At 51.8% G+C, this 26947-nt stretch overlaps 4 protein-coding genes across 10 annotated transcripts; 2 read left to right on the top strand and 2 right to left on the bottom strand.

Moving 5' to 3' along the window:
• The first annotated feature begins 113 nt into the window (after positions 1–113).
• On the top strand, positions 114–13615 carry MARS1 (methionyl-tRNA synthetase 1). Of its 2 annotated transcripts, XM_086712991.1 has the most exons (22): positions 114–294; positions 1142–1232; positions 1392–1470; positions 1549–1683; positions 2028–2103; positions 2356–2528; positions 2707–2813; positions 4689–4805; positions 4945–5148; positions 5927–6128; positions 8347–8421; positions 9612–9782; positions 9952–10047; positions 10186–10303; positions 10671–10884; positions 11676–11807; positions 11916–12020; positions 12092–12278; positions 12879–12950; positions 13091–13114; positions 13202–13294; positions 13394–13615. In XM_086712991.1, the coding sequence occupies exons 1-22, from the start codon at positions 186–188 to the stop codon at positions 13538–13540; spliced, it is 2727 nt and encodes a 908-aa protein (XP_086569117.1). In that variant the 5' UTR covers positions 114–185; the 3' UTR covers positions 13541–13615. The 2 variants fall into 2 exon arrangements, with proteins under 2 accessions (XP_086569117.1, XP_025782129.1); XM_025926344.2 differs by lacking the exon at positions 13091–13114 and having other exon boundaries at positions 115–294.
• DDIT3 (DNA damage inducible transcript 3) lies at positions 13556–14374 on the bottom strand. The gene is made up of 2 exons (XM_086713000.1): positions 14240–14374; positions 13556–14143 (listed from the first exon to the last, which is right to left on the bottom strand). Exons 1-2 carry the CDS (start codon positions 14372–14374, stop codon positions 13775–13777), a joined length of 504 nt encoding a protein of 167 aa, XP_086569126.1. The 3' UTR covers positions 13556–13774.
• LOC112863246 (DDIT3 upstream open reading frame protein) lies at positions 14241–19517 on the bottom strand. Of its 2 annotated transcripts, none has more exons than XM_025926345.2 (3): positions 17450–18364; positions 15124–15171; positions 14241–14394 (listed from the first exon to the last, which is right to left on the bottom strand). In XM_025926345.2, exons 1-2 carry the CDS (start codon positions 17510–17512, stop codon positions 15130–15132), a joined length of 105 nt encoding a protein of 34 aa, XP_025782130.2. In that variant the 5' UTR covers positions 17513–18364; the 3' UTR covers positions 14241–14394; positions 15124–15129. The 2 variants fall into 2 exon arrangements, with proteins under 2 accessions (XP_025782130.2, XP_086569127.1); XM_086713001.1 differs by having other exon boundaries at positions 14365–14500; positions 17450–19517.
• MBD6 (methyl-CpG binding domain protein 6) lies at positions 17709–26888 on the top strand. Of its 5 annotated transcripts, XR_015253527.1 has the most exons (14): positions 19633–19776; positions 20820–20883; positions 21060–21196; positions 21494–21596; positions 21727–21889; positions 22119–23171; positions 23351–24012; positions 24288–24441; positions 24619–24788; positions 24912–25325; positions 25417–25484; positions 25700–25763; positions 25917–26086; positions 26674–26888. XR_015253527.1 is itself a non-coding variant. In XM_086712988.1 (13 exons), the coding sequence occupies exons 3-13, from the start codon at positions 21084–21086 to the stop codon at positions 25989–25991; spliced, it is 3039 nt and encodes a 1012-aa protein (XP_086569114.1). In that variant the 5' UTR covers positions 17709–17775; positions 20820–20883; positions 21060–21083; the 3' UTR covers positions 25992–26888. The 5 variants fall into 5 exon arrangements, 4 of the variants coding, with proteins under 4 accessions (XP_086569114.1, XP_086569116.1, XP_086569112.1 ...); XM_086712988.1 differs by lacking the exon at positions 19633–19776 and adding an exon at positions 17709–17775 and having other exon boundaries at positions 25917–26888; XM_086712990.1 differs by having other exon boundaries at positions 25432–25484; positions 25917–26888.
• Positions 26889–26947: the final 59 nt, after the last annotated feature.

Below are 26947 nucleotides of genomic sequence, written 5' to 3'. Positions count from 1 at the left end.
ATCTCTCTGATATTGTTTTCCTGTTTCCTGGTGTGGCATGATGGGAGAAGTAGTTTACTTTCTGTGAGCGGCGTGCAGGGAATGCCTCGGTTCAGAACTTCATTTCCCGGCGTGCGTCGCGGTGGACGCTCAACCCGCAGGCCGGAGGCCGGTTCCGGTTGCATCAGCGTGGGATTCACGGCGAAATGAGACTGTTCGTGAGCGAGGGCGCCCCGGGGAGCTTACCCGTGCTGGCCGCCGCGGGCAGGGCCCAGGGCAGAGAGGAGCTGCTTATCAGCACCGTAGGCCCCGAAGGTAGTCGGACTGGCTGGTGCTGGTGGGCGGTGGATGAGGGGGGCGGAACCGAAACACACCCAACACCCATCCAGCAGTTGTCTTCCCCAAACCTCCACCCCCCACCACGCACTCCCGTCAACCTCCTCCCCCATTATCCTCGGTCAGCCCACTCCTCTTCTCAGCCCACTCCTCTTCTCCCAGTCACGTCTTTCGTTAGTCGCTTCCCTCGATTACTTTCAGTATACCCCTTTCCTCACCTCTACTCTCCCCCCTTCATCTCCCTGTACCCAGCGTCACTCAAGTGAACCTCTACCCCATTCCAACTTTCTCCCGCACCTATCAGACATCTCCCATCCCCCACATCCTCTCTAGTTATTCATCACAACCCCCCAGGCACCCCTTTGTCATTTTTAGGAGACCTTGCTCTCCTCTCCTAAAATACGCAGACGACAAACACATGGACTCCTTCGGTTTACCTCTTCCCAGCCATCTGTTTGGGCGACTCTTAATAGCGGTTCTCTTGTTAGTTTTCCCAGTTCTCTTAATTTTGTTCTCCCACTCTTCTCTTAGATCATTCTCAGTTACTGTCCGTTGTTCCAGTGTTTGGCTGCAGCACTGTCTCAATACCACCACCCCTCTGCAATGCCCATCTGTTGCCTCCAGCTGGCGGTCCCAGCTGAACACCTGCTAGTCTGTCCAGCTCATTCAGGACCCACCCCCTTTCAGTGGTCCTATCCAGAAAACTTTCCAGTGTCTTTTCCCCCCTTTTCCCTGAACAATGCGAAGTTGTCCATCTAAGTTGACGGAGTTTTTTTTTTTTTTTCTTTTCCTTGTTTTTTTCACTCATTTTTCTCTTCTGCATCAGAGTGTGTGGTCCCGTTCCTGACCCGGCCTAAGGTCCCTGTTTTACAACTGGATAGTGGCAACTACCTCTTCTCCACTAGTGCAATCTGCCGGTCAGTATCGGTCCTTAAGGCAGGAAGGTGGCTGAATAAAGTCAGGGCTTACTGTCCCCTGTGTGACTTTATTTGCCACCACTGTTTCACTATGGGGTGAGAAATGGGCTGGACAGATGGGCCTTTCTAGTTCTACCTTCTGTCGCTCTCTCTGAGCAGATACTTCTTTTTGTTATCTGGCTGGGAGCAAGATGACCTCACCAACCAGTGGCTGGAGTGGGAAGCTACGGAACTGCAGGTGGGACTGAGATATGGGGGGTGGCAGGCAGGCCCTTGCTCTGCATAGCCATCCTGACCTGCGTCTCCCACATTTTAGCCAGCCTTGTCTGCTGCCCTGTACTATTTAGTGGTCCAAGGCAAGAAGGGGGAGGATGTTCTTGGCCCAGTCCGGAGAGCCCTGACACACATTGACCACAGCTTGAGTCGTCGGAGCTGTCCTTTCCTGGCTGGGGTGAGTTGGGCTTTGAGACAGGGATCAGGGAAAGCTGTATGATAAAAGAATTAAGAAGGAAGGCTATATCCAGAGTGCAAAACCCAGCACTGCCCCTTGTTAGCAGTGTAACCTTGAAAAATCACCAGACTTTCTAATCCTCAGTTTTTCCTCATCTTTGAAATGGGGTAATGTTAGTAGCCACCTCATTGGATTATTGTGAGGATTAAGTGAAGTAACTTAAAGTGCTTAACAGAGTGCTTGATGCGTAGTCACAAAGTGCTTAGGGAATGTTAGACGTTATTGTATACATTGGGAAGAAACTGAGTATTTTACCTGTGGACCTTTTTCTTTTCTCGACAAAGGAGACGGAATCTCTAGCTGACATTGTTTTGTGGGGAACGCTATACCCATTACTTCAAGACCCAGCCTACCTCCCTGGTGAGAACTGTGCATATCACTTCACGCCCAGCCCCAACCCAGGAGGTTGGTGTAGGGAGTACAGAATGGGCAATAAAATATTGAGGATCCGCTTTGAGGCATAGCTTGACGGGGCAGCCATAGCAGAAAGATGGCTGAGGGAACTGGGGAAGATAACTGGAGAAACTTCCTGAAGAGAGGGAGGAGGTCCACTCTTGCCTCTCCATTCCGGGTCTTGCTGATTGATTCCCTTTTTTTCTCCCTTCTCCACAGAAGAGTTGGGTGCCCTGCACAGCTGGTTCCAGACACTGAGTTCTCAGGAGCCATGTCAGAGAGCTGCAGAGACTGTGCTGAAGCAGCAGGGTGTCCTGGCCCTCCGGCCCTACCTCCAAAAGCAGCCCCTCCCTAGCTCCTTTGAGGGGAGGGCTGTCAGCAATGAGCCTGAGGTTTGGAACAGAGCAGCGGGGTCCCCACAGAGCTTCAGTACTTGGGGGTGGAGGTGGCTTGGAGAGGGACTTTGAGCGTGGCCATTATTAACTCTTTCCTTTGTTGGAGAGCAAGGAAGGAGTTTCTTTAGTCTTTGGGCCCCCTCACCTGGTGAGGGATTGTATCCACTCTTTACAGGAGGAAGAACTGGCTACTCTGTCTGAGGAGGAGATTGCCATGGCTGTAACTGCTTGGGAGAAGGGCCTGGGAAGCTTACCCCCACTTCGGCCACAGCAGAATCCTGTGTGAGTAGGCACAGATGAGTGGGGCTTGGTTTCTTTCTTACTTTTTTTTTTTTTTTTTTATGTTTATTTTGGAGAGAGAGGGAGAGACAGAGCATGAGTGGGAGAGGGGTAGAGAGAGAGGGAGACACAGAATCTGAAGCAGGCTCCAGGCTCCAAGCTGTCAGCACAGAGCCCGATGCGGAGCTTGAACTCACGGACCACAAGATCGTGACCTGAGCTGAAGTCGGATGCTTAACCGGCAGAGCCACCTAGGCACCCCGAGTGGGGCTTGGTTTCTTAAAGGGAGATTACTGATAGAGCCAATATCTATTTGCCAGGTCCCCTTTGCTGGCCTCTTTAATGTTCATCTTTTCCTTTGGCACTTTGTACCTCTCGCTGCACTGATCCAGTTACCAGTTACATAAGAGAATGTAACCAGTCACCAGTTACATAATAGAATGCAACCCCCCTGAGGGTAGAGCCCCAGACATACTCACCTTTATGTTTGCTACAGTAGTAAGCACACTCATAATGAGAGAGAAGTCACACTGACACAATGAGGAGCAGCATACAGTGTGTTTATAGTGCTTAGGGGCTTGGGATACAAGGATGACTGGGCGGCAGGTGGTTGTCTTGAAGGAAGGCTTCCCCGAAGGAGTTGATTTCTAAGTGGGATTTCAGAGACAATTATGGTATGCAGTTACAGGGAGCAAAGTCAATGACTGCAAGAGAAATCAGGGTTTTTTTTTTTTTTTTTTTTTAAGGAAATGAGCTATAAAACTTTCTGGCAAGTAGTTGCAACATCTAACTGGATGTGTATATCAGCTGGGAAGAAAGGGTGAGGTTAACCAGAGGAATCATTTGAGTCTTTGTTAATAGTGGAAACCATGGGAATCCAAGGGGCGCCTGGCTGGCTCAGTCAGAGCGTTCAGTGCTCAGTAGAGTGTTCAACTCTTGATCTCGGGGTCGTGAGTTCAAGCCCCATGTTGGACATGGAGCCTACTTAAAAAAAAAAAAAAAAAAAAAAGGAAAGAAACCGTGGGAATCCTGAGTTCTCAGGATGCCCAAAATTGAAGGACATGGTAAAAGTGGGAGCCAAGGAGTATAGGTTGAGAATGGTTGGAAAGGTGAAAGGAGCCCTGGTGAGGGGTCAGTGCCAAGGAGGAGGGGTGGGTACCGAATGTGTGCAGCTGAGCTATCAGGTGATGAAGCATAGAGAGGAGTGGATTGAATGACTTCAGACAGCAGATTACGTGCCATGACTAAGCATGCACCTGAAATAGTGTAGGGGGAGGGTGGCTATGAAGGCAGTAGCTGATGCCTGCTGATTTGAGTAGGGCCGCAAGGAAATAACTGACATGAGTTAGGGACGGGAGAGTAGGGGGTATGGGAGAACTTGGGAAGACATGAAGATGGGGTGGCAGGCTGTGAGCATTTCAGACAGTGACTGGAGGTAATGCTTCCATGACACCTGGGTAGGAGAGGACAGGACAGTGCTGAGAAGGGATGCTTGGGTAGCGTCGAAGTCTGGGGGGTGTAGTGGTTGACAGAGCCAGAGAAAGTTTTGTCGATACCCCGGAAGTTGGAGCCTGAGAATGAGCGGCTGGAAAAGAAGCAGTTATGATAGTAAAGGCGGACAGAGGTCAGTGAGGAATGCAGCTCCTTAAGAGCAGTACCTGGGCTTGCTCACTGTGGCAGGGCCCTACACTTGCAACTGTAGGGGGTCTTGTGGCTTTTGGGGGAATTCATGATGCTGTGGGTTCGTGTGGGGAAGACTTCAGATGTACCTGAGTCTGTGACAATAGAACAGATCCGTGTGGGTGTTCTGTGCCCTGTAGGTCCCTCTTGACCCTTGCTTCTCCCCCATGAACTGTTCTTTTCCTCCTTCCCTACTAGGTTGCCTGTGGCTGGGGAAAGGAATGTGCTCATCACCAGTGCCCTCCCTTACGTCAACAATGTCCCCCACCTTGGAAACATCATTGGTTGCGTGCTCAGTGCTGATGTCTTTGCCAGGTGGAGCCAGCTGCAGGGGAAGGGACCTCCTAAGGGAGCAGTGGCCCCAAGCGAATAGAATGCCTCAAGAGTAGAGAGGATCCTGGGGACATGGGAGGGTCTGGGATGGGGCCCCTGTAATCCCCATATCCTCTTCCAGGTACTCCCGCCTCCGCCAGTGGAACACCCTCTATCTGTGTGGGACAGATGAGTACGGTACAGCGACAGAGACCAAGGCTATGGAGGAGGGCCTGACCCCCCAGGAGATCTGTGACAAGTACCACGCCATCCATGCCAATATCTATCGCTGGTTTAATATCTCATTTGATATTTTTGGTCGTACCACCACTCCACAGCAGACCAAGTAGGTTTCCTCTAATCAGGCAGAAATAGAAGGTGGATACTGGGGCTGGGGGCAATGAAAATACCCTGGAGACTGAAGGAACCGGAAGTGCTGTTTAGGCATCCCTCTCGAACTTAGGATCTGAATATTGCCCTGAAATGTATCCCAAGCCTGGGGATTCAGTGGTTGAAGAGGCCTGACCAGGGGCTGAAGAAGCAGCCAAGGATGGGAAGAAATAGGACTTAGGCTTAAAGGAAGTTTCTGCCTTGCCTCTGCCGCCTCTCTGCTCTTCCCTGGCTGCTGTTGAGTTTTAGGACCTTCCCTTCCACTCCTCTGTTGGTTTATAGCAAATATACTCATTCTTCCTCTGCCTGACACGCATCCTTACAAAAACTGTATAGTAGACGGGTCGGTAGCTTAATAGTGTTCAGCAGTTTAGCAGTTAGACTGATTAATTTTCACTTCAGGACATATTGAAAAAGAGTATAGTCCTATCCTTTTAGAGATTTTTGTTAGCAAAGAGCACAAAACTGTTAAGTTTATATTTGACAAACATAAGTTCTGAAGTGTTGAGGGAAGGGACTGTGTGGGGAGTAAGGGATATATGAGGGGTCTGGGCTCATCCGGTAAAACTCCCTGAAATTGACTAGATGGCCTTGGCCTTGAGGGGCCTTCTGCCTGATTTCTTCGGCACTGGGACTGATTTGGGGCCTGGGTGCAGTGACAGGAGGGAGGGGTGCACCAGTTCCTCTGACTTCCTCTGATCCGGCCCTCCCCTGTCCCTGATTCACTTTGCCAGAATCACTCAGGACATCTTCCAGCGGTTGTTGACCCGAGGTTTTGTGTTCCAAGATACTGTGGAGCAGCTGCGGTGTGAGCACTGTGCCCGCTTCCTGGCTGACCGCTTTGTGGAAGGTGTGTGTCCCTTCTGTGGCTACGAAGAGGCCCGAGGTGACCAGTGTGACAAGTGTGGCAAGCTCATCAATGCCATTGAGCTCAAGGTGAGAGGAGGGTCTCATGGAAGCCCAGAAAGGGAGACAGTCTTTGTTATTCAGGGACTCCCAGGCTTGTCCCATTCAGGATTTTTATTTTAGCATTCAGGACCTTTCGTCGGTGTCTCTTTATGCCCCAACTCATTGTTTGGTTCATTGGACGTTTACTGAGCATTTACTACATGCTGAGCATTGTGCTAGGGAAGGGACAGGATGAGTGTATGCTTCCCTACCTTTGTTCCTGCTTCAGATCACCTGATCTGCATGTGTTTAGTTCTTTCTCTCTTCTGTAAACACGTGTTCTTTTCTCCACGTTTACTCATGTGTTAGTTTATTCATTTATTTATACAACCCCTGTGTTTTGAGCTCTTGTGATAGGGTGGTCGCTGGGAACTGCTGGGGATGTAGCACTGAGTAAGACAGATCTTTGTGTAGTGCAGGGAGGAGACCAGCCCTAAGGACAAGAATGTATGTCCACGATAAACTGCCAGGAGGATGTGACAGTGGCCTCTGGGTAAAGATTTTAGCCAGGTGATCGGGGAAGACCTCTCAGAGGAGGTAACCCTCCTGAACTGAGAGTTTAACCGAAGAATGAGAAGGAGCAAGCTGGGCGATGAGGGATTGAGAGTGTTCCAGGCAAAACGAGCAGGAAATGCAAAGGCACAAGGCAGCAAGCAGCTGAAAAGGCAGAATGGAGAAGGCCAGTGTAGCTGTAGCACAGTGACGGGGATTAAGGGGGGGGTCAGAGAGGTCAGTGGTGACCAGATTACCAGGGCCTGGTAAGCCATGTGGGAGCTAAATGGTAGGCTGCTCCGTGGAAAATGGATGGGAGAGAAGCAAGAGAGAAAGTGGGGAGGCCGGTTTGGAGGCCAGAATGGTAACTCAGAAATGGGATGCTGGTAGGTTGGTTTAGGTTAGTAACAGCAGAAATGGGGAGAAGAAAAGGATTCGAGATAGGTTTTGGAGGTAGACCGTACTGGATAGATGAATTCTGGGTGAGGGGAAGTCAAGGAAACGATGACTTGGAAGTTTTGGCTTGAGCAGCTTGGGTAGACAGTAGTGCCATCTACAAACGTGGGCAGGCTTGGTTGAAGGGCAGGAGTTCCGATGGAGGGCAGTGAGACTGTTGGGTTTGTTCAGTTTGTGGTGCCTGTTAGACACCAATGTAGAAGTGGTAGGTAGGCGGCTGCAGATAGGCGTGTAGAGCTCAGGACAGAGGTCCTGAGAGACTTCTAATGGCTCACCTTTAGAAGCCCAGATCGGGACGCCTAGCTGGCTCAGTTGGTAGAGCATGCAAAGTCTCAGGGTCACGAGTTCAGGCCCCACGTTGGGCGTGGAGTGTACTCAGACAAGAAAAGAGTCGAAAGCTCAGTTCTAACCTCACTAGGAAGCTTTCATTGATTAGCCCCACCTGACTGTTTAGTCCTCTAATCATCACTCACCAGTGTTTGCATGGTTAGTTTGTGCCACGAAAGTATTTCTTGACATTTTGCTTTGGAAAGGTCCGCACTCCCTAACTTGATTGTAACTTCCTCAGGGAGAGGAACTGTGTATCTGTGCCCCTTCTTTCCCTCGCAAGCTGCATACAGTGCAGTGCTCTCTACCTAGCCTGTGCTCAGAGAATGCTTTTTCCTTATTTATTTATTTATTAAAGATTTTATTGATTGGTTGATTTTTAATTTTTTTTTAATCTTTATTTATTTTTGAGAGAGAGACAGAGTGTGAGCAGGGGAGGGGCAGACACAGACTCTGAAGCAGGCTCCAGGCCCCGAGCTGTCAGCACAGAGCCCGACACGGGTCTCAAACTCACGAACCGTGAGATCACGACCTGAGCCAAAGTCGGACGCTCAACCGACTGAGCCACCCAGGCACCCCTAGATTTTATTTTTAAGTAATCGCTACACCCACCGTGGGGCTTGAATTCACAACCTTGAGATCAAGAGTTGTGTGCTCTGCTGACCGAGCCAGGCAGTCGCCCCTGTTTTTTCCTGTTCTTTGGAGTGATAGGACAGAGTCGTGAAACTCTCAGTAACCAATGTTATGCTGTGTAGACTTGAGTCTTCAATTTCTCAGAAGGCCAAGTAAGCATGGAGCTAAGTGAGATGGCAGACTGGGGAGCTCATCCCTTTGTGCCTCACGCCTTGCCTGCACAGCTCCCCCTGGCCTGTGGTCCGGATCCTGATTATCCCACCTTGCGTCACGCCTTCCCTTCAATTTCCCTTCACAGAAGCCTCAGTGTAAAGTCTGCCGGTCGTGCCCTGTGGTGAAATCCTCTCAGCACCTGTTCCTGGACCTGCCTAAGGTAAGTGGGCCTTTCCCTCAAGCTATGGATCTCCCATCCATATTTCAGTTTTGTCAGTTTTCCCAATAATATCTTTTACAGCATAATTTTTTCTTTAGTATGGAATCTAGTTCAGGATCATGTATTCCATTTAGTTTTTCTCTCTCTTTGGTTTCCTTTTATCTGAAACAGTTCCTCAGCCTTTGTCTTTTATGACATTAACAGTTTTTAAGACTGCAGTCTCTGATCACCTCCCTACCCCAAGTAGACTGTTCCTCATTTTGGATTTGGCTATTTTGCCAGGATGAAATAAATTCAGGTTCTGCGTCCTCAGTTCTAATACTATACAAATGATATCGTGTCCTTTCCGGAGGCACCTGATAGCCATCTCCCCCTCATTGGTGATGTTGATTTTGTCTGGTCAAGGTGTTATTCAGTGTCTCCATTGTACAATTAACATTTCCCCCTTGCAGCTTATAAGCAGTCTGTGGGAGTATACACAAAATCGTTCCATTCTGCCTTCCTGCCAGCAAAGTGTGTGCCTATTTCCCCATAGCCTCACCAATAGACTGTGTCGTCAGGCTTCAGAAGCTATGGTATTTATGTGGGTAAATCACATAAACCATCCCTTCCAACAGATTTATCTGTTTTTCTGCTTACAAAAGTGAAATAAGCTTATTTCTAAAATTTCAGGTAGAAATACGGTACAAAACCAGATGTGTTCTCCATAATTCCATCTGAGAATAAAGCACTGATACATATTTTCCTTCAAAATTTTGTCTGAGCTTCTGTGTGTTGTTACTTATTTTTATTATGATAGGATTGTATATTGTTGTTTTGCAGTTTGCTTCATTTAATATATCTCAGAGATCTTTACACGTCAGTACATGCGGATCTAACTCCCTCTTTAATGGCCTTGCAAGTATTTCATTGTATTGATGTATCATATTTCCATAACTCTACTGAACTGTGGGAGTTAGTTTCAATTTTTTTGCTATGATGAACAGTGTACTTCTTTATATACGTATCCATACGCTTATGTGTATTTCTATTGAAATAATTCCTAGCAGTGGAATTGCTGTGTCACAGTCACGAGTCTTTTTAATTGTATATTGCCAGACTACTCCAGAGAGGTCGTACCTGTTTATCTTCATGCGAACCATGTATGAGAGTGTCCTAAATCAGCCCTCTGACTTTCTCTGCCATCTCAGCTGGAAAAACGACTGGAGGAATGGTTGGGGAAGACATTGCCTGGCAGTGACTGGACACCCAATGCCCGGTTCATCATTCGTTCTTGGCTTCGAGATGGCCTCAAGCCCCGCTGCATAACCCGAGACCTCAAATGGGGAACCCCTGTACCCTTAGAAGGTTTTGAGGACAAGGTAAAAACCCTATGCTTTGTTCATATGTCATATTATTCTGCCTTGGGGTTGAGACCCTGGACTAGCAGAATAGACTGTTGATTATGTCTTGCTTCAGTCAGAGACTGGGTTAGTGAAGTTTTCCAGTGTTTGTTCATCCTATTGTATCTCTCTCCTCCTGGCCCTTCAGGTATTCTATGTCTGGTTTGATGCCACTATTGGCTATGTGTCCATCACAGCCAATTATACAGACCAGTGGGAGAGATGGTGGAAGAACCCAGAACAAGTGAGCAGCTCTTGGTTAGCCTGTCTATGGGGAGGGTGTGTGCATATGTGTGTTGAGGTGGTTAGAATTGGGTACCTGGTCTTTCTTGGGCCTCTGAAGACGGTCTCAGGAGCTTTGTCTCCCAACTGTATTTTGTAGGTGAACCTTTATCAGTTCATGGCCAAAGACAATGTTCCCTTCCACGGCTTAGTCTTTCCTTGTTCGGCCTTAGGAGCTGAGGACAACTATACCTTGGTCAACCACCTCATTGCTACAGGTACCCTGGAAAACTGAAGATGGGGATGTTGCTAGGGAATGAGGGCTGAGGCAGTATTTGGAAGAAGATCTTGGAGAGGTTCTAGATCTTGAGTTAGGAGTTGAGATGAAATAGGAATAATTAGAACATGAGAACTCAACCCAGAAGAAAGCAGAAGTCTGAAGCTAAAATTTTGTAATGGGTAGAAGCGAAGGGGAAAAAGTAGAATGGAGAGGAAGAGATCTCCAAGTCCTGTGCAGGCCAGCTACTCAAGGAGAAGTGTTACTAGTCATTCACAATTGAGGTTGAGGGAGAGGAGAGAAGAGTTAGTGGGTCAGAGAGGGAAAGGTGCGATTTGAACAGATGGTTCTCATTCTCCTCTGTCCAGAGTACCTGAATTACGAGGATGGGAAATTCTCCAAGAGCCGAGGTGTAGGAGTGTTTGGTGACATGGCCCAGGACACAGGGATCCCTGCTGACATCTGGCGCTTCTATCTGCTATACATTCGGCCTGAGGGCCAGGACAGTGCCTTCTCATGGACAGACATGTTGCTCAAGAATAATTCTGAACTGCTTAACAACCTGGGCAATTTCATCAACAGGTGGGACTCAGTGTCGGGGGGGGGGCGGTCAGAGTCAGCAGATGAGCTGGGGGTGGGGTGGGGCGCTGGCTAGCTCTGCTGCACTCGGTAGGAGACATTGGAAATGTGTTTTCTCCCATCAAAAAAGCATACTTACAGACCATTGGAAAAATTTGGCTAAAGAAGGGGGTTATCTTAGGGTAGGGGTAGGAGATGTTTGCCATACTTTTTGGGGTTTTTCTTACTTTAGGCTCACATTCCATGATTGGTCTCTGTCTCAGCTATTCCGCAATCTAAAGAAGTATACTCTGTGGCTACCCATCCTTTCAGATTTGGTTGTTAACTGCACTTCACAGATAGTCTCTACTAGAGTATTGGATAGCAAGTAACAGATTTCAACTTGGTTATTCTGAGTATTGATTTCTTAGAAATAAAATGAGGTTGCTTGACTTTATCAGGTTCTTATACTTAGGGGAGAGAGAGAACAAGAAAATTTTTTTTTTTTTGAGGGGGGCGAGGGGCAGAAGGAGAGAGAGAATCTTAAGCAGGTTCCACAGTGAGCTCAGAGCCCCAAGCGGGGCTTAGTCTCCAAACTGTGAGATCATGGTCCGAGCCGAAATCAAGAGATGGACGCCTAACCTACTGAGCCACCCAGATGCCCCAAGGAATGAATTTTTAAGCTTTGCCTTGAGGGCTGCCAGGAGGTGTCAATTCTGAGAGAATGGAGAATTATGAAAATCAGGTCAAATTTCTATAAGGACATTGGGCAGTAATTCCTTTTCTCTTCCTTCTCCTTCCTTACTCCCATGAAGAGCTGGAATGTTTGTGTCTAAGTTTTTTGGGGGCTGTGTCCCCGAGATGGTGCTTACTCCTGATGATCGGCGCCTGCTGGCCCATGTCACTCTGGAGCTCCAGCACTATCACCAGCTGCTAGAGAAGGTTCGGTAAGTAACCTGCACCTCTGCCTCATCTCAGTAATCTGCTGGCATGTTGAGAGCCCCATACTGGCCCCTCTGGGACTTTCCACTTCAGTTTGCCTCCTCCCTTCCCAGGATCCGGGAGGCCTTACGCAGTATCCTCACCATCTCTCGCCATGGCAACCAGTACATTCAGGTGAATGAGCCTTGGAAGCGGATTAAAGGCAGCGAGGCTGACAAGTAAGTTTGTGGAATAACGTGGGGGGTAGGCTGGGTCCTTCTGGAAATTCTGACTAATATCTCTCCCCCAGGCAGCGGGCAGGGACAGTGACAGGCTTGGCGGTGAATATAGCTGCCTTGCTGTCCGTCATGCTCCAGCCTTACATGCCCACGGTTAGTGCCACCATCCAGGCCCAGCTGCAGCTTCCAGCTCCAGCTTGCAGCATCCTCCTCACAAACTTCCTATGTACCTTACCAGCAGGACACCAGATTGGCACGGTAGGTCCCTCAGGGCTGGAGAAGCCAGCCTCTTAAAACCCCTACCTTTGCTGTGCAGCCTTTGGGGAGGGGTCAGAGAACTTTAGACATAGGCCTCTTACAGCTGTTCTCTGAACCCCCTCCCCACTCCTCCCCACTCTGCACTCAGGCTTGTTTCTGATATAAAGTATCAGCTCATGAGCTCCATGTTATCTGTAGCCCACATATCATCATTGTTCTTCGTGCCAGAACCCAGTACCTGGCATGTAAAACTAATTGGTATACAGCCCACGTAGAGTAGATGTTTGAAGAAACACCATGGTCACCTGGTCTCCATAATGCTAACAGGAGGGATAAAGTAAGTTCATCCGTACACCCTTGTGTCAATCTGGCATCCTTAAAGAGTTTAAATAGTCTTGGACTTTATTAATATTTTGGGCTTTCCTAGTGAATGGCAGTGCTTTTTCTGGATTCTTTATTGAAATCAGCAGGCATATGCTCATTTGTTTCTTCTGTAACATTTAGAGCTCCTGAGTATCAGTGACGGATTAGAGAGGCCCTCTCTGTAATCTGGTAGCGTTTATACGTAATCAGTGAATGATTATGTACCTCTCTTCACAGGTCAGTCCCTTATTCCAAAAATTGGAAAATGACCAGATTGAAAGTTTGAGGCAGCGCTTTGGCGGGGGCCAGGTGAGAAAGCTAAAGACTGTGCTGTCACCCAGCAAGAGCCACGGTGTCCTCTCCTTGTCCCCGAGTAGTCCTCACTCATTACTCTTTCCACCTTTTGACCCTGCTGCTTCCTTACTTATAGTTTTTCTTTCCTGTCTTAGCTGGAAGAGTCCTTGGAGTTAAAGGTAATCCCATTCCTCTGAGATGTTCTGTAAAGCTTGAGGTCGAGGGGTATTTATTGAGCAGGCGATAACTTTGTTGTTGTTCTCTAGGCAAAAGCACCTCCCAAGCCAGCAGTTGTAGAGGCTATGGCAACAGCTGGACCACAGCAGATACAAGTGCTGACAGATGAAGTGACCAAACAGGTACGCAGCCTAAACCCTGTGGGAGACTGGACAAGCTGAATCCTAAATAGGTTCCTTCTGGTCTCACTGTTGTTCTTTCCCCACCTGCTCTCCTTTTAGGGCAACATTGTGCGAGAACTAAAAGCACAAAAAGCAGACAAGAACCAGGTTGCCGCAGAGGTGGCTAAACTCTTGGATCTGAAGAAACAGTTGGCTCTAGCTGAGGGGAAACCCCTCGAAACCCCTAAAGGCAAGAAGAAAAAGTGAAAGTGAGAGCATGGCTCATAGGAAGTCACTTTAATGGATATGGACAGTAATAAATAAATGTACAATCTCTATATACATGCTGAGACCCTTTCCTGTTGTCTACCCCAAGCTTTCCCCCTACTGAATAGATGGGGTCGAGGGTCACATCATTTGGCACTGATGAGAAGATGGTCAGCAGCCACTTCCACGAAAGGTAGGTAATAGCCTGAGGGGGGAAGTGATGGTTCCAACCGTTCACGTTTTGTGCAGGTTAACCATTCGGTCAATCAGAGCTCGGCGAGTCGCCTCCACTTCCCTGGTCAGGCGCTCGATTTCCTGCTTGAGCCGTTCATTCTCTTCAGCTAGCTGTGCCACTTTTCTCTCATTCTCTTGTTCTTTCTCCTTCATGCGTTGCTTTCCAGCTCCAGCTAGGGACTGGCCACTCTGTTTCCGCTTCCTGGGTCTTTCTTGGTCTTCCTCTTCTTCCTCCTGAGCCAGGGAGCTCTGAATGGAATCAGGAGAGCAAGGGCTCTGGGAGGTGTTCGTGACCTCTGCTGGTCCTGGCTCCTCAGTTAGCCAAGCCAGAGACGCAGGGTCAAGAGTGGTAAAAGTTTTTGATTCTTCCTTCAAGGGAATGAGGAAAAGTAGAATAGATATTAGTTAAGAAGGGAAGGGCAAGACCCTCCCACCACCCTCCAGCTTCAGGCCTAGCATTCTCACCTCGTTTCCAGGGGGTGAAACATAGGTAGCCCCATTTTCATCTGAGGACAGCACCTCCTGCAGGTCCTCATACCAGGCTTCCAGCTCCCAGCTGGACAGTGTCCCGAAGGAAAAAGGCAATGACTCGGCTGCCATCTCTGCAGTTTGATCAGGCTCTGGAAAAGTACATACTCAGGATGTGGAGGTCAGGGGTAGGAGTGGAATAAGCTCCACAAAGCAGTTAAACAGTCTATACCCCAGGATGGCAAACTGGCCTGCTACCTGTTTGCAGATAAAGATTTATTGGAACATAACTACATCCATTTATTTACATATTGCTTACGGCTACTTTCATGTTACGACAGTGGAGACCTCGACATTCAAAATATTTACTGTTTGGCCCTTTAAAAAGTTTTCCAATTGGTCTATACTAACGTTCCTTCCTTGCTTTTGCCCAGCATATGAAGAAGCAAGGGTCTGGAATATACATTCTTAGGCGATCCTAGTAAAAGTCGTCCGCCTCCCTGGGGGAACTTGTTGGTAGTTTCCAGGGGCAATTATCAGACCATCTGTGTTCCTTTCTCCTCCTGTGTGAGGAGTCCTTTGGGTGAGTCTAACCTTGATGGGAACTGAGGTTTGGTAAGACAAACCAATTATCTTTGTTGGGACTGACTGCTCACTCAGCCAGCTTTCAATTAGGACATGCTCTAAGAATAGTGATTTGGTCACCTAGTTAGGGGAAGGCCAGGAGGATGGATTTAGCCTGTCAGCAAAAGTTTGCTCAGATTCAAACCCTCCTCTCCTGTCTTCTTTAGGTGCTTTCATAACTTGTTAGGACTCCCAGTACAGTGACCCTAAGCAGCACCTCTTAGGAATTGGTTTTGGGAAAGGTTGGTTAAGTTTACCTGCTCTCAGGTATGGTGATGTATGAAGATACACTTCCTTCTGGAACACTGTAGGGATCAAAGACAGATGTTAGTCATTTTTTGGAAGGGAGACAGGTAGCTTCTTTTGTCTCCAGCCTCCTATTGGTGTTTCCTCATTTCCTGTCTTACAGGGTACAGTCAATGGTCCCTGCAGCCATTTCCAAGGGCAGAAGACAGCCTTTATTTTTAGTTGCTGACATTAGTAGTCCTGATTACATAATAGATAAGTCACGGCCAACTCTACTTTCTCTAAATTCAAACCTGCCAGGGTAAGGAACAAATCAAGTGGTATTCTCCTAATTCCATTCCCACACTGACATCCTCCAAATGCACATTTCCAGTCTGGACCTCTAATGAGATCTCCAACTGTGCTATTTAACTGCTTATCTGAATCTCCTTTTGGATGTCTAAAAGGCATCTCAGACTTTTATATGTCCAAAGACAAATCCCTGCTCACCTTTCCCTTCCATGGTCTTCCCCATCTCAGTAAATGGCATCTCTACTTGCTTAAACCAAAAACCTCAGAATCGTCCTTGATTCCTTTCTCACACCCCACAATTCAAACCACCAGCAAAAATTTTTAGCTCATTCTTCAAAATCCCGGAATCTAAATATTTCTCACCAATTCCATTGTTTCCAATCCAGACCAAGTTACTGTCATCTCTGTTGGATTACTGCAGGTCTCCCAGTTTCTATCCTTGCTACCCCTCCCCAAGTCTGTTCACTATAGGCAGCCAGAGTGAGCCCTTTAAAACTTAAACCAGGTGCTGTCATCCTGCTCAAAACCCTCCAATGACTTCCAATTTCATGAATATGAAAGGTGAAGGTCTTTAAAATGGCTAAAAAGGCCCCCATACCATCTGTTCCTTCCCTGCCCTGGATTTCTCATTGGCCACTCTCCCTCTTGCTCACTCTAGTCCAGCCAAACTGGCTTCCTGTCCCACAAAGAGACTGCATGCTCCCACCTTAGGACCTCTGTTCTTGCTGTTCTTCTGGAAAGCTCTTCCTTCCACATATTTGCCTGGCTTACTGCCTTGCCTCTTTTTAGATCTTACATTTAGAAGTCACTTCAGTGAGAGAATCCCTAACCACCCAATGTAAAACTAACCCCCCCACCCTGAGCATTCTCTACTTTTCCATGCTTTAGTTTTCTCCATGGCACTTAACATATGTTTGTGGTATGCCTTTTCCCACTGAAATATCAGCTCTGTGAGAGCAGAGATTTTTTTTTTCTTGTTCACGGATATATCTGGGCCCCAAAATGCACGGCATGTAGCAGGTATGTGTTAAATATTTGTTAGGAATGAATGGATAAATTCTTTCCAGTCTCTCACAGGGAAGGGAGGAGGAAGCCCAGAGGCAGAGCAGTAGCTGCCTGTCCCTGGGGACTGGAGGTGCAATATCACCCAGAGTGTTTCTCTTCAGGGCTGTCCTCCCTGGGGAACCCTCCTTGCCTTCCAGTGTGTGGGCTGCAGCTTTCATCAGCAGTGGAGCCCCAGGCCAGAGGGCTGCAGAGCCAAACGGGGCTGGCCTGATGCAATGGTTACACAGAGATTAGTATGGAGACAGGACAGAGGGAAAGAGGCAGGGACCAATCTCAGGGGAAAGATAGTATACTGGAGAGGTCCCAAATGGCTTCCCACACTTAAGAGGTCCAGGATGCTCTCTTGTGCGGGAGGCCCAGAGACTTCTGGGGGAATGTGAAAACCTATCTCCAATCCCTGTTGTCCACCGGTACCCCTCCTCCCAAAAGCCTTGAGTCAGTTTCCTTAAGGTTCAATTTTCTGTTAGGGCGCGGAATGGCTATCCTGTGGAGGATCCAGGAGCGCCGGCTACCGACGTGGCCACTCTGGCCCTGAGACGCTGGGGCTGAGAAGGATTGGGGGTGGGGTAGGGGTAGTGCCGCTGACCGTAAGGCGGTGGCAGAGGCGTGAGCCATGGTCACCCAGGCGTCTTAGCGTGGGGGAGTGTCCTGCTGCCTCGCCTCTCACCGTACAGGCCTAAAGAGGCCGGGGGTCAGCAACATAAAATAAATCTCCCGAGGGCATCCAGACCCCTTCGACCAGGAGCACAGAGCAGGACCCACGCTCCGGGCAGGGGTAGGGTGACGCTATCATCCGAAGGAAGAGAGGTCTGCAAGCACCACTCCGAATAAAGGATTCTCCCCATCCCTCCCTCGGACTGTCACTAATTTCATCGAGGAGGGGGTGGGGCCACATCCTAAAAACAAATGCCTGACTCGGAGGGGACAACTGGTGTTCCCGAATTTCGGAAGGTAAAGGGTAGATAAGGGATCAGTACTCGCCTCTCTCCTCAGGTTCCGGCTCTGATTTTGGCTTTGCTGCTGCCACCCGCTCATCTTCAACATGATATGCTCTAAGCCTTAGACTCAAGCCTCTGACCTCGGTAGCTGGGAGCGCCGATCTTTTAATAAGGCCTTGCCCTCCTCTCAGGGGCGGATCCAGAAGCTTACCAATCAGGGCGCGGCACGCCGGCGTCGACCCCGCCTCATCCCTTACATCCGCCACTCAGAAGCTCCCGCGGCCCCGCCCCCATGGCTCCCTCCGGCTTGGGGGTAGACGTTGTGTTGGACCCGGAAGTGGCTTTGGGTCACGAGGCTTCGCGGAGGAGGTGAGTGAGTCATGCGCGCGCGCGGAGGGGAGAGCTGGAGGGGGAGGGGAGGAAAGGGGGGCGGGGATGATGCAATGTTTGGCAACCGGTGTCTTCGCGCGCACGCGCAGGGGACTACAAGGGTGGTGGGAGGTGCAGGGTAGGGGGGTGGTGTAGGGGAGAAGAGAGGGCGGGGCGCCAGGGCCCGGCTCCCAACGGCCCCAACGGCTATCAACCGTGGCTGCCCCCAGGCTGCCTGAGAAGCCTCACTGCAGCTTGTCTCCCTCAAGAGCTTTGATTCCGCCCACCTGGCATTAGCCCCCGTTTCACCTTCTCCATAAGAGACTCCCATTTTGCTTGGTCCCCTCCCAGTTAATGGACACAAGGCCTTTTAAACCAACCGCTTTTGAAAGTTTGCATCCAGCCTACAGGACTGCCTAACGTCTTCTTAAAAAGGTCTTCTCTTTTAGCCCCCAACTCCCCCAGAAGAGGCCGAGGAACTTGAATACTTTTGCTTGTCATTTTCAGCTCCTTTCAGAACAGCACCCTTAACTTTTATCTTTGTAGTTTCTGATGGGCCCCCAGCATGCCAGGATTCGTGTCCTTTGACCAGTCGAGCCGATTCTGTTTTCCCCACTTATCATTCCCCCACGGTGCCCTGGCGCTCTTCACGAAAGCTCAAGACCCGCCCTTTTCACTGTACCAGATGCCCAAGTCCTGTGACTCCCTGGTGTGAGGAGCCTTGCACTAGCCTCCTGCCGCGGAGGTGCCTTGGGCTGCGTTAGAGCCTTTCGCGTAGGACATTGCATGCACTTGAGCGCACAACTGCTTTCGACTGGGTTGTCAGCAGCCCAGATTCTAGCCTCAGCTGCTCCTCACTTGCCCAGGGATCCCAGGCCAGTCACCTAAGTGTGTGCCTCAACCGTTCTTATTTGTAAATAAAAGATAATGAGTTGTGAAGGTAAAATGAGAGAACCATGAACTTGGAGGCAGCCTGAACAAAAGTGAAAAGCACCATTTAAAATGCGAAGTATTTTTCTTGTGCCATTAGGTAGAAAAAAGATGCCATGTGGCGTCCGGTTACATATACTGTCATACCCTCGTGGGGGCAGCCAGGGTTCAGTAGAATCTGTCACAAGGTCGGTTGTGGCTGGAAGACAGGTATCGGTGGTGGTGTGACAGTGACAGGTCCTTGGCCAGGCCTGCGCTGCGTTGCTCCAGACCTCCATTTCCCCTTCTGTAAATGGGAGTGGGGGGTGGTTTAGACCAGATGGTCTCTCCTGGCCCAAAGACATGACCAGGTTGTCAGTGACAGGCAAAGGTCATGTGACTTGACAGGCTCGAGGTCGTGTTGTGACATGTTGACCTGGGGAGGCGGGTCAAGTCCCAGCACACTACCCGGGAAGCCTTTGGGGCGGGGCAGGGCAAGTCGCGACTTTCATCTTTTGGGGCTGGCCCCTCCCGGACCTGGCATTCCTGGCTCCCCCAACAGATTGTGGCTTTAGAAGGGGCCCCTCCCGGGGAGGGCTGGGATTGGCCACCAGTGGCCTGGGAAGAGGCTCAGATCCTTCCGCGGAGGGCGGGGGGGCCGCGTGGGGTGTTTGTTCTCTTGGGGATTAATGGGGGGTTGTGGGGGAGGGGTAGGCGCGCTCCCGCATGCGCACTGCGGCCCCTCCTGTTGGCTCGTCGTTGTCCGCTGGGCGGGGGCCCGGCCCCGCCCCTCTCCCGTCCGGGCAGCGGCGGCGGCGGCGGCTGCGGCGGTGGCGGCGGCAGCGACGGCGGCGGCGGCACCAGCCTGCGCGGTGCCTTCTGGGAACGGAATCCCCAGGGCTGCCCCTGGCCCCCATGGCGCATGCGCGGGAGGCCGCTCGGTGATCCGCGGCGGCGGCGGCGGCGCTTCCTGCTAGGACCGGCCGGGGCCGTACCGGAGGCTCGGGCTCCACCGACCCTCCTCCCACTCCCTCCCACTCACCCTCTGGGCCGCGACTGCGCAGGGCGGGGCCGGCCGAACCATGGGCCGCGGTGAGTGCAGGGCCCGGCCCCCCCATCCCGCCCCTCCCCCTCCCCTCCCCTCCAGTCCCTACCCTCTGCCCCCTCCGCGTCCTCTCGGCCCCTTTCCTTGGCCTCATCCCCACTTCCCTACCCTCACCTGCCCCCGCCGTTTCTCCCTCTCACTGCTTGACTTTTTGCCTTCTTCACCTCCCTCCCCTCAGTGCTTCGCCCACCCTCCGCCCGCCCTCTCCCCAAGTTCCTTCCTACTTCGTGCGCCTTCCCCTCCTCCCCAAGCTGAGGGAAGCAGGCTGGGTGACAGGGCGCCTTGTTATGAGAGGGAAAGTTTAGAAGCCGCCAGTGTGGGGTGGGAGCGATGGTGAGTTTGGAGAGGATACTTGCAAGGGTTTTTTTTTGGGGGGGGGCGTCCCCACATATCAGAAGAGAATCCTTCTTAGAGCCAATTTGAAGCCAGTGGGGTAGGAGGTGCTGAAGCCCCTTGCCTTAGGCTTGGGGGGAAATCAGGAGCTTTTCAGTATCTTGGGAGAAGACAGAGCTACGGATCCAACCTTTCTTCAGAAGACCCAAATGAACTAGATCAGTGATTGTCTAATGAAACAGGCATGGAGGGGATCTGTTGGTACCACCCCAGCGGGCAGTTGGGCAATTGCCTGATGACCTGTGGGGCAATCTGCACTTTTTATGTGATCTTCCTGGGGAGTAGGGAACAGCAGGGGGCCAGACTCTCTGGGAAACTTCCTAGTGGCCTGGCATGGGAATTTGCCCATATTCCAGGATGAAGTCTTCTGTCTCTGATGGGACAAAGGGGGCTTGCCCTTTATGTCTAGGAATTGGGTTCTGATTTCTTGGTCCCTGGTAGTGGAGGCTTTGATCCTCTGGTTCCTCAGTCCTGTAAACGGAAAGGATGGTTGTGGACTCAGCCAAGAGAACCCTGAGATATGTGTGGGCACCTACCTCATGTGGTTAAGGATCTTTCCCTTGAGAGTATCCTGAGCTTTGGTGCTCTTCTGAGTTGGGCAGATTCCCGACAGTCCTTTCTCTCTCCTGTGTTGCAGGTGTGGGCTAAGCCGGAGGCCCCGGCTTTAGACTGGACCCCACAATGTTTGCAGAGATGTTCAGGTAGCCATGGTGGGATGGCAGAGAGTTCTTCTTCATTTTCTCTCTCAGCTCTCTGAGGGTTTCTCCATACTCCTGAGTTCTCGGGTCTCCCCAGAATCTTTGCCTTCCTGGAGTACTCCCTCAGGTACCCAGCACAGTTTAATCCTCCTAATGCCCACATGGATGTCTGTTATCAGGCACGTGGGAGCTGATTACACACAATGAATGGGGGCAATGAGAGCAGTGGAGCAGACAGAGCTGGGGGCCCTGTGGCCACATCTGTCCCCATCGGCTGGCAGCGCTGTGTTCGAGAGGGTGCTGTGCTCTATATCAGGTATGGCTCCTCAGAGTTCCCACAGTTCTGTCCTCAGGCTGTTCAGTGCCTGACTTTTCTTTCCCACCCCTCCTCTCAAAGCTCGCATCTCTGGTACCTACCCTATTGCTCTCTGTTCTTCTTTCCTCAGCCTTTTTGCTGTCTGTATCTGGCCCTTTAAATCTGTTTCTTTCTCTTTCCACATCCCTTATCCTCTGTCCTTCCCAGGAAGGTCTTTGATTCAAGAACTGTCCTTTTAGGCACGTTTCCTGATATGGTGTCAACTAACTTTATATCTCTGACCCTGTCGTCTGCCAGCCCAAGTGGCACAGAGCTGTCTTCCTTGGAGCAAACCCGGAGCTACCTCCTCAGCGATGGGACCTGCAAGTGCGGTCTGGAGTGTCCACTCAATGTCCCCAAGGTCAGAGTGGTGAGGGGTGCCAGAGAATACAGGGATAAGCCAAGTGACCTACTGCAAATGACTGATCATGGTAGCTCTTCTCACAGATCTCACCCTCTCAGAGTCCCTGTCCGTGACTCCTGCCTTACAGGTTTTCAACTTTGACCCTTTGGCCCCGGTGACCCCGGGTGGGGCTGGGGTGGGGCCCGCATCAGAGGAGGACATGACCAAGCTGTGCAACCACCGGCGGAAAGCCGTTGCCATGGCAACTCTGTACCGAAGCATGGAGACCACCTGCTCACACTCTTCTCCTGGTGAGTTTTCTCCACTTTCCCGACAACTGAGGAAAACTTAAGGGCCTGGAGGAGGGATGGTGGGAGGAGCTCTATGAGGGGGGGCAAGGAGAAGGGTGGCGCGGGGAGCTGCTTGTTGAGAGGAAGGTACAGGGAGGTTGGGGATCTATGGGAGATGGGATGGAGAAGATGAAAGAAAGTTGTTGGAAGGGGAGCCACAGGCTGACCCTTCATTTCTCATTCATTGCAGGAGAGGGAGCGAGCCCCCAAATGTTCCACACTGTGTCCCCAGGGCCCCCCGCTGCCCGTCCTCCCTGTCGAGTCCCTCCTACAACTCCACTTAATGGGGGTCCTGGCTCCCTTCCCCCAGAACCACCCTCCGTTCCACAGGCCTTCCCTCCTCTAGCAGGCCCTGGGGGGCTCTTCCCACCACCAAGGCTTCCTGACCCAGTCCCTTCTGGAGGCAGCAGCAGCCCCTGTTTCCTTCCAAGGGGCAATGCCCCCTCTCCAGCCCCACCGCCTCCACCTGCTATCAGCCTCAATGCTCCCTCCTACAACTGGGGAGCTGCCCTCCGATCCAGCCTGGTGCCCCCTGACCTGGGCTCATCTCCAGCCCCCCATGCCTCCTCCTCACCACCTTCAGACCCTTCTCTTTTCCACTGTAGTGATGCCTTAACGCCCCCTCCTCTGCCCCCAAGCAATAATCTCCCTGGTCCCCCTGGCCCCCCTGGTCCTGCCACTCAGCCACCAGTGTCTTCAGCCACTATGCACCTGCCCCTGGTCTTGGGACCCCTGGGAGGGGCCCCCACGGTGGAGGGGCCCGGGGCACCCCCCTTCCTTGCTAGCAGCCTACTCTCTGCAGCGGCCAAGGCACAGCATCCCCCGCTCCCCCCTCCCAGCACTTTACAGGGCCGAAGGCCCCGTGCCCAGACACCCTCAGCTTCCCACTCCTCATCACCCCGTCCCTCTCAGCGTCGTCCCCGCAGACCCCCAACGGTATTGCGATTGCTAGAAGGGGGAGGCCCTCAAGCCCCTAGACGGAGCCGTCCTCGGGCCCCTGCTCCTGCCCCTCAACCCTTTCCTCTCCCTGAGCCATCCCAACCTATTCTCCCTTCTGTGCTGTCCCTGCTGGGACTCCCCACCCCTGGCCCTTCCCATTCTGATGGAAGCTTTAACCTTTTGGGGTCAGATGCACACCTTCCTCCTCCCCCAACCCTCTCCTCAGGGAGCCCTCCCCAGCCCAGGCACCCTATCCCACCCTCCCTGCCTGGGACCACCAGTGGCAGCCTCAGCAGTGTGCCAGGTACGTGAGTGTGGTAGAGCCTTCCTCTTCTCTGGTGGATAAAGGCAGCCAAGGTATTTAGGGGAGCTTAGAGAGGTCTTGGGTGGTTTTCTGGGTCGGAGGCATGAGGGTTGGGTTCTTTGGACACTGGGAGAAAGAAACACTCCTGTCTTGAGCTGAATTTTTCTTTTCCTTTGCAGGTGCCCCTGCCCCACCAGCTGCCTCCAAAGCCCCCCTAGTCCCCAGCCCTGTGCTTCAAAGCCCATCTGAAGGGCTTGGGATGGGGGCGGGCCCAGCCTGTCCTCTGCCTCCCCTGGCTGGTGGGGAGGCTTTCCCTTTCCCTAGTCCTGAGCAGGGCCTGGCGCTGAGTGGAGCCGGCTTCCCAGGGATGCTAGGGGCCTTGCCTCTCCCTCTGAGTCTGGGGCAACCTCCACCTTCTCCATTGCTCAGCCACAGTTTATTTGGCGTGCTGGCTGGGGGAGGGGGACAACCTCCCCCTGAGCCCTTGCTACCCCCACCCGGGGGACCTGGCCCTCCCCTAGCCCCAGGCGAACCTGAAGGGCCTTCGCTTCTGGTGGCTTCCCTGCTTCCACCACCCCCCTCAGACCTTCTTCCACCCCCTTCTGCACCTCCTAGCAACCTCCTTGCCTCTTTCCTGCCCCTCTTGGCCCTGGGCCCCACAGCTGGGGATGGGGAGGGATCTGCAGAAGGAGCTGGGGGTCCAAGTGGGGAGACATTTTCAGGTTTGGGAGACCTGCCCCCCCTACTATTCCCCCCACTTTCAGCCCCCCCTACCCTCATAGCTTTAAATTCTGCGCTGCTGGCTGCCAGCCTGGATCCCCCCTCGGGGACACCCCCCCAGGTGAGGATAGGGGAGGAGTGGATGGGACAGAACAAGAGGTAGAATCAGAGATGGGAGCTGGGAATCAAAGGCTTTTAGTTTCATGCCTGAGCTCTTCCTCAGGGCCTTTGGGGAGGGCTTAGTTCTTGGCTGGGGGTAGGATGGCTGCAAGAACTGGGTCTGTATTTAATAAGCGTGGCCTACTTCACGTGAGACTTCAGTGAGATCGTATACGTGAAAGTACTGTACGTTTGTTAAATACTTTACGCATATGGTGTTGTCATTCTTCTTTTTAGCCCTGTGTCCTGAGTGCCCCCCAACCTGGACCACCTACCTCCAGTGTCACCACGGCAACTACTGACCCGGGGGCCTCCTCTCTGGGCAAGGCCCCCTCCAACTCAGGGAGACCCCCCCAACTCCTTAGCCCTCTGCTGAGTGCCAGCCTGCTGGGTGAGCCTGAGGGAAAACTCTGGTGTGAAAGAGAAGAAAGGAACCAGTAAAAATTGGGAGTAGAGGCTGGATGAGTTGGGGAAGAGTTTTTGACCCTGGGGTTAAGCCTAAGATTAATAGGGTCTGTTCAGCCTAACTGGTTTGCCAAGGGAGACTCCTGACCTAACTCCTCAACAGGTGATCTGTCTTCGCTGACCAGCAGCCCTGGAACCCTCCCCAGCCTGTTGCAGCCTCCTGGCCCTCTTCTCTCTGGCCAGTTGGGGCTGCAGCTCCTCCCTGGGGGGGGAGCTCCTCCACCCCTCTCAGAGGCTTCTAGTCCCCTAGCCTGCCTGCTACAGAGTCTCCAGGTGAGCCTGTGGGCATGTGTGTATCAGGGACAGAATTTTTTCCCAAACTGGATGTACGACTTTCTGAGTTACAGTAGCAGAGTAACCATATCTGGGACTAAGATTTTATTTTTTCGCCTGCAGATTCCTCCAGAGCAGCCAGAAGCCCCTTGTCTGCCCCCTCAGAGCCCCACCTCAGCCCTGGAACCGGAGCCTGCCCGGCCTCCCCTCAGTGCCTTAGCCCCACCCCACGGTTCTCCCGACCCCCCAGTCCCTGAGCTGCTCGCTGGGAGGGGGTCAGGGAAACGGGGCCGGAGGGGAGGAGGGGGACTTAGGGGCATTAATGGTGAGGCCAGGCCAGGCCGGGGCCGAAAGCCTGGTAGCCGGCGGGAGCCTGGCCGACTGGCCCTCAAGTGGGGGGCACGTGGTGGCTTCAATGGACAAATGGAACGGTCCCCAAGAAGGACCCATCACTGGCAGCATAATGGGGAGCTGGCTGAAGGGGGTGTTGAACCCAAGGATCCATCCCCTCCTGGACCCCATTCTGAGGACCTTAAGGTGAGTGCAGGGTGATGGAGGTCTGGGCTGAAGGGCTCTGAGGAAAGACTGGGAACTTGGTTCCTTTTCCTAACTTTTCCTACACATACAGTCCGTGTTTTCCCAGGTGCCCCCAGGGGTAGTCAGAAAGTCTCGTCGTGGCCGGAGGAGAAAATACAAGTGAGTGCTGGGCCTGCCACAGTCCTGGCCTTCTCCCACTTCTTGATGGGTTTATAGAAATGTCTAGAGTGGCTTGGCTTTCAATAAGGCTCATGTTTAAATATGAACAGGATATTATGCCTTTATTATCCAAAAGTAGAAAGCTTCCCACCCAAACTCTGAGCTTCACCTGGTGCTTGGGGAGGTATTCCTGATCATCTGTGCCCTTATTGCAGCCCTGCTCGGAACAGCAATAGCTCCCGCCAGGACGTTACCTTGGACCCCAGCCCCACAACCCGCGTAAGTGTGTGTCAGGGTTGCGGGGTGGGGGGAATGGGGGGAGGTTGTAAGGGACGAGGCAAGAGAAGAGGATTAGAGGGCATGGGGAGAAAATAAAAGACTTCCCAATACCTAGCTGTTTGATCACTTCTTTCAACTTCCCCTCTTGTATAGGCGGCTGTCCCTCTGCCTCCCCGGGCCCGCCCTGGCCGTCCTGCCAAAAACAAGAGGAGGAAACTGGCCCCTTAGCAGCCATACCTGGAGCTGGATCTGACCCTGACTGGGGAGAGCTGAGTGCTGAGCCTTGGGAGCCCCTGCCAGCCACCTGCACCTGTGGACAGTGGGTGGGGGCACTACTCCCCACTCAGAGCACAAATGCAACCCCTTCCCCTACAATCCCATCCTGAGCCATTGCAGGGGGTAGGGAAGCTCACCCCCTCCCCCCCAAAGCCATGTCACTGAAAAGGCCTGGGGGGGGGTGGTATATGGCCCTCTCCCCACCAGGCTAAGGGGAACACCCCCTTCCCCAGGTCTTTTATTTGTTTAAGTTATTTTTGCACAAATGACTCTTTTATATTTAATTCGACTTCATTGCCTCCCTTCTTGAAGCCAGCAGGCTCAGTTTACAAACCTGTGAGCTACTGTTGGCTGCTGCCCTCCTTCCCAGTGAAAGGTACAAAGCAATAAGCATCATGCATTCCCCCCTCACCCCTCCAACACCCCTCTGCGTCTGGCTCAGGTTGCTCAAAGCACAGATCCCCTCTTACCCCTGTCCCCAGGTTTGAAACACATAGCCTCATTTCAAGGTGTAGCCAGCTTCCCTCTACTTTCCTCTGGGATATAAAAGGGGGTAAGGGGGCACAGAGAGCCCTCTGGGCCTCTCCTCCCACACACACTACACTGCCCCTTCTCCCCCCATCGAAACGCTCAGAGACGTTGTGATGATGCGACTGAGGATTATGCACCGTGGTCCAACCGGAGCGGCCAGCACGACCCGCTGTCCAGGGGCTGCCTCCTGCCTTTTCTTTTGTAAAGACAAGACCCTTGGGAGTTTTAATTCTGTTTTGTACTTGCCCTGTGGGGCCTCCACTGCTTTTCTATGGGAGACACTCTTAATTTAACAGATGAGAATATTTTGAAACTCTGGCTCTGACTCTGTACTCATTTTTTCCTTAATTTAAGAACACGTTACAATTTAAATTCTC

Source organism: Puma concolor, chromosome B4, assembly GCF_028749965.1.
Source record: "Puma concolor isolate L17-30 chromosome B4, mPumCon1.1.hap2, whole genome shotgun sequence".
Taxonomy (NCBI): Eukaryota; Metazoa; Chordata; class Mammalia; order Carnivora; family Felidae; genus Puma; species Puma concolor.
This window is presented reverse-complemented; position numbering and strand designations above follow the sequence as displayed.